Source organism: Cryptomeria japonica, chromosome 6 (assembly GCF_030272615.1).
Source record: "Cryptomeria japonica chromosome 6, Sugi_1.0, whole genome shotgun sequence".
In the NCBI taxonomy this organism is placed as follows: domain Eukaryota; kingdom Viridiplantae; phylum Streptophyta; class Pinopsida; order Cupressales; family Cupressaceae; genus Cryptomeria; species Cryptomeria japonica.
The window spans coordinates 197,826,601-197,832,786 of record NC_081410.1 but is presented as its reverse complement, the minus strand read 5'-3'; the positions used below and the strand labels follow the sequence as shown (position 1 = coordinate 197,832,786).

Here is a 6,186-nt window from a genome sequence, read left to right as displayed (position 1 = left end):
CGGTAGAAGCGGCAGACCGTACTGCCCCTGAGACCCAAATAGCTCTTCAAGCATCCAGGAACTAGGAGGAAAATTCAAAGTTCATGGGACCCAAGTCTACCATGTGACCGTCCGCTTTAAGAAAATGCAAATCTGAATCTCAAGCCCAAGGTATATTGGCAGGCACTTTTGAAGGGGATCTCATCATGCATGACGACCTATGGTGGACCTCTTGCTTTCTCACCATTGATTGCCTGCTAATCGGACCATGGTCATATGGACACGTTTGTGGGTTCTTTTTTAATTTGTTTTTTCCTTAGGATATTATTTTTGCGTGGACCAAAATCTCTGAGATCAAAAGATGAGATAACTAGATCAAATTCCCTATCCTCATTGGTTACCCACTAGAAAACCCTCTAAATAAAGCACAGTGCCCACTATTTCAAATACCCACCTAAGATTCTCAAAGTTGCTGATATTTTACCATCATAATAATAGAACCTAATCTAGTTAAGGCCTGATACGTGAACAAGGATTGATTGGGTTCTTCAATGGTGAAGGAGGAAGAAGAGGACTGGCATAGTCCTGAAGAGTGGGATAAAGGGTCTCAAGAGGATCACAAGGATTTTTTGAGAGGAATCAGAGGGTGGAGAATGAGTGTGCCAAAGCTCTGTGATGTGTGTCAAGTGTCAAGCTCCGAGCTTTATTGCAGAGACCACACTGCACTTATTTGTATGGTTTGTGATGTTAGAATCCATGGTGGTGGTGCTAATAATAAGAGAGTGACCTCATCTTTGTGTCATGAAAGAGTTTGGCTTTGTGAAGTGTGTGAACAGGCTCCTGCTTCTGTCACATGTAAGGCAGATGCTGCAGCTCTGTGTGAGGCCTGTGATTCTGATATCCACTCTGCCAATCCACTTGCTCGTAGACATGAAAGAGTTCCTGTGACCCCATTTTATGAGTGTCCTAATGTGCAGGTCAATAATAACACTACTGGCACTAATGCCAAGTATAGCTTTGACTGCAATGATATCTTGAATGAAGATGGTGATGGTGTGCATTTGGAGAATGATGAGGAGGAGGATAATGAGCATAGTAATTTGTTGCACCATAGGACTGATCAGAATGGTAATGATACTGAAATGTGCTCAGTCGAAGAGGTCTCTGCTGTACCATGGTTGATTCCAGAAACCAATAAGAGTAATCTGAGAGCTGTTAGTGAATCAGGAGAAGATGATGAAAAGACAGTTAAGGAAAAGCTCAAGTTCAAGGCCTATTTGCAAAGTATTGATTTTTTACATGATGTGGGTGATCCTTATGTGGGTTTGGAGTACCTGGCTTCTAATGAAACAACATCAAGAAATTGTGCAGATGCAGTAACCACTCTTCACATGGGGACAGACAGCATGGTTCCTGTTCACAGTCCTGAAGTGATTGAGCATTCATCTACCAAAGTTTCTAATGATTCAGGATCATTGGATGCAGATGTACCCAAGGGAAATTATGTATACAGAACTCCATCTCTCAACCACAGTGTAAGGAACTTCAATATCTCTTTGGTTTTGTTTTTTCAACTATTATGCTGAAAGAAATGTGAGGTCTTACAGTAGTTCATTATTAGACATAGAAGACCTAAAGGCTAGTGGATCTACTCCAAAAATCCTTATCCTTCAAAAACTGAAAAATTAATGGAATCTTTGCAATTCCCAAATAATTTATTTGCCAAATAAACTATAATGATTTCACTTTATACCTATGAAGTATAATTGCAATCCTGAGAAAGAAATGCCAAATAACTGTCAAAGAAGTGCCAGATATACCAGCAATTTACAAAATTATTTGTCATATTTTAAGGATGCTCAAGATCCGTTTGGCACATCTGAGTTAGGATAACAGCAGGCAAAATATGTAATTTCATATTAGAGTTCCTAGCAAAATGACAGTCAGAAACAGTCTAGACGCTTTCAAACTTCAGTCCATTATCTCTTTGCAGGGATTGTCTCATTGCCCTTAAGTTCCAAATTTGTACTTCCAATATACAAACCCTTGAAGTCACAACTTTTGAAAAAAAAATTTAGATTATTTAAATTTTAGATTATATTATATGATCTATTTTTTTTCTATTATTTCGGTCTGATGAAGATAGATGATCATACTTTGTGATCTATATTCTATTTTTATCACCTCATATCACACTTTATGATTTATTTTCTTTTCTTATTATCTCATTCTGATGATAGATCATGAAATATGATCTGAAACATCGATAAAAAATTATTCATTTCCTTCCAATTTTTGGCGATTCTTTTATCTATTCAACTGGGTATGTTTGGCGATTTCATTGAGAATTTTCTAGTGCTATTAACAAGTGGGGTCCAATCATATCTCACTCCAAAATGAGCATTTTTAGCTCCATTAATGAAGTTAGACGATTCTTTATCATGTGGGTTCCAATCATATCTGCATTTGGTAAATTTTTTATCATGTATTATTCTTTATCTGAATTGTTTCCAATCATATCTGCACAGTAAATGATCTTACAGCTTGCTCGATTAATTTTCATCGTTATTTAAAAAAAAAAATCCGGACTTCCAAGGAGCCTTACACAATTCAGAAAGTCCTGCTACGAGAATCAATTACAATTGCTGCGCCTTGTCTTGTACCAGTTACCCATTTTAAACACACCCACGTCTTTTATTTGTATTTTGCTTGTCAATCACATGGGTTTTAAATCGTTACATTATCCTGTGCAAATTCATTACTGAATGCCATATCTTGTGTACAAGGGATTAGTATATTGTGCTGTACTTGAATCGATTCATAATGTATTCTTTATTCAGTTCTCTGCTCGAATTCCTCTGGTAAATCAAATGCACGTTATTAAAGGTGTTGTGTTATAGACGACCGGATCCATAGTTGAACACCTAAATTTTGAGCTTTTCAAATCGTTTTCATATTTTAGTGATTTAGTTGGTGATTTAGTTGGCAAGGTATATTCAAATTAATGATATTAGATTTTCACAATCTATAATTAGATCTGTTTTTTGATTTCTAAATTACATTAGATATTAGTTTTGAATCATATAATTAATTTTGCTTATAATTAAGATTTCAGATCATATAATAATTATTACTTTGTCATATCATCATATTTTTTTGTTGAGGTAACTAAAAGGTCCTCAAAAAAGTGTAGATTAGTGGTTGTGCATTAATTTATAATTTATTGATGCATTGATGTGATATCACCTAAATTATTGTCTTTTAGATCTAAGGAATAGATTTCATTTAATAATGAATACTTATGATCAACACTGACAACTTTAAAGCCACAACAACTAATAATACACTCTAAAAATATTAGATATTGAATCAACTAATACTATTACAACTATTTAAACATACCCAATTACCAAAACTTCTCTATAATTTATCCCAAGTTAAAAAAAAAACCTAGCAAATTCCCATCAATTGATGAGCTCTGCTTTGTACTATGTCCTGGTTTGTTTACGTATCACGTGTGTTCTAACTAGCTAGTTACATTCTTATATGCAAATTGTTAAAAGCTCCATATTTTGTGTACAATCAGTTAATATATTATTATGCTGTACTTGACTCTACTACAAATGCGTCCAGTTGCCTTTGCAAATTGCACTACTCAAAGAGGTTCTCGGCTCAAGTTGCTCTTGATTAGACCATGAAATATACCTTTCTGTACATCTTTGTTTTTTCCATTCATTTTATATATTTCTTGTGATAACGTCTCTAGTACTGTGCATCTAAGTATTGTTATTGTATTAGTATTTCATAAAAATAAAAATTAATATAAATAAGGGAGGTTTTATAGTGGAGTAACTTAATTTTGTGTTTCTCAAAATTTTATGTGAGTATTTCAAATCATTCTCAGTTTTGTGTAACAATTTATTTATCAAGCTTTTTGTTTACATAATATAGTTTCCAGACTACATGTTCAAATATGATGTCACATCAGCGTACTTTTTGTTAAGGTGTCTAAAATAGTCCCAAAACAAAATAAGATAGACAGTTATGCAGATCTGGCATCACATAAGGTATTGCCATGATTATTTAAATGCTCCACTAAGAAATTAATGGAAATGGCTATCCAGCCATCAGAATGCATCATGACATGGATCGTCTGGCTGTTATACAATTGAAGTTTTGAATTCTCATTGGCGAAGACTCTTGTTATTTATTTGAGACAATAGTAAAGTGAACAAGCTACAAACAATCCTCATCGATGAGAAGTCAAAACTTCAATAATGTAACTTCCTGCAATTGATACATCTTGATAATTAGATAGCTGTTGCTGAAGTTCATTTTGATCCACTCATATTTCCTCTTTAGAATCTTATGCCAATGTAAAATGCTCTCCCTAACCCAAAAAATTAATGTATCCTCACCAGAGACCCATGAAAAGAATTAATGTATCATCACCAGAGACCCATGAGAAGTTATATTGGTGCATCATGGGTAGCTGAGGAGCGGCACAGGCTGTTCTCCTAAGCCCAGCACAAGCTCTTCTCCAGATGGCATTTTAAAGGCGATTTCAGTGACATTCTTCAGTTTTTGGCAACCCAAAAAGAAAGCTGTTGCTAATTTTTTTTTCTTTAGGGATTGTTCTTGGATGTTGCAAATCGTTGCCACCAGCAGATTACTGTAGGCTAATTTTTTTATTGGAAAGAAATATTGAGTATATTATGAGAATGAATTTGAGATTAAAAAACATACTTAATGAACATTTACAATGGAAACGGTTATTAAGATATATCAATGTATAAATTATCCTCCTACACCATAACTAAAGATAATTTATACATTGGTACATCCTGCAAACTGTATAGCCATTCCCTTGCAATCAAGATCAGTAAACTAAAAGCTTTTTTGCAGCCACAATCTGAAGCAGACAAACCAGCTGGAGAGAGGCCTGCACTCTGTCCATTAGCTATCATTCTCCTCATACATTGGTACATCCTGCAAACTGTATAGCCATTCCCTTGCAATCAAGATCAGTAAACTAAAAGCTTTTTTGCAGCCACAATCTGAAGCAGACAAACCAGCTGGAGAGAGGCCTGCACTCTGTCCATTAGCTATCATTCTCCTCAAGCAAAACGTTCTGTTGATTTTTAGTTTACTTGTTGATTTGGTAATTTGCAAAACAAATGAGTAACGAATGGGCTTCACTGTATTTTTGTGGATTTATACTGTGGTGAATTGCTTGACGTGATACATGTTATAACACAGTTTCTGATGATTTCTTTGACGTGGGCATTAATGCTGTCTTCATATTTTATTTGGTTTGCAGGCGTCCTCCTCTTCTATGGAGGTAGGAATAGTGCCAGAGAGCAGTATAAATGAGATTCCAGGCCATTTCAGTGACCCAATAAGGGGGTCATTTGAGATTCCTCCTAGAGGGTTTGTTCATCCCGGAAGCCAGTTGGAGAGCATGGGAAGAGAAGCAAGGGTGCTGAGGTACAGAGAGAAGAGAAAGAACAGAAAGTTTGAGAAGACAATAAGATATGCTTCTAGGAAAGCCTATGCAGAGACTAGGCCCCGCATTAAAGGCCGCTTTGCAAAGAGAACAGATGTAGAGGAAGGTGAAGGTGAAGGTGAAGTGGAACAAATGTACTCATCGTCATCCTCCCTCATATCTGATCAGGGATATGGAGTAGTTCCATCTTATTGATTAATCAATTAATGCAAATTCTTCACTCTACTCTACTCTAATTTCTCTTCTACCCCTGTAATTCTAGTTCTAATTGTATTTTTGATTTATTTCTGTCATGTAGGGACTTCAGGTATATAAAACTCTAGGTTTTTCTTAATGAAATGCCACTCTTGCTCTGCTATTTTGCTGTCATTTGTACAAAAATTCAGACATGCTATGGTGCCTATTATTGTTTTGGATTAGAATGCATAAGGAAATGAACCAAATCTTCAGAATGGAAGAACAGATGCATTCTTACAGTTTTGAGGAGTCTCAGATCAACCCAACTTCCCTTTGATTTATCTGTTCTTGTAGCTTTAACTTTCAGTTCTAGTTTTTTCAAAGGCTATTATTTTAAGTGTATACAATTTGAAGAGCGAATGTAAGTCTGCAAAATATCATTGTAGAAATGCTGCATTAGAAAGAAAATTCATGCCAAGAAATTGCAGCTTTTTTTTTTTCTTCTAAGAGATTTCATAGCTTTT

General features: G+C 35.3%; 1 protein-coding gene across 1 annotated transcript; it reads left to right on the top strand.

The window, feature by feature from the left end:
• The first annotated feature begins 379 nt into the window (after positions 1–379).
• On the top strand, positions 380–5,961 carry LOC131063491 (zinc finger protein CONSTANS-LIKE 4). The gene is made up of 2 exons (XM_057997323.1): positions 380–1,514; positions 5,300–5,961. Exons 1-2 carry the CDS (start codon positions 531–533, stop codon positions 5,678–5,680), a joined length of 1,365 nt encoding a protein of 454 aa, XP_057853306.1. The 5' UTR covers positions 380–530; the 3' UTR covers positions 5,681–5,961.
• Positions 5,962–6,186: the final 225 nt, after the last annotated feature.

Excerpts from the sequence above, each read along its gene's own strand:
- LOC131063491 (XM_057997323.1), top strand. The coding sequence starts at position 531 with ATGGTGAAGGAGGAAGAAGAGGACTGGCATAGTCCTGAAGAGTGGGAT. Across the intron at positions 1,515-5,299 it reads CTCCATCTCTCAACCACAGT|GCGTCCTCCTCTTCTATGGA; the intron begins GTAAGGAACTTC and ends TTTGGTTTGCAG.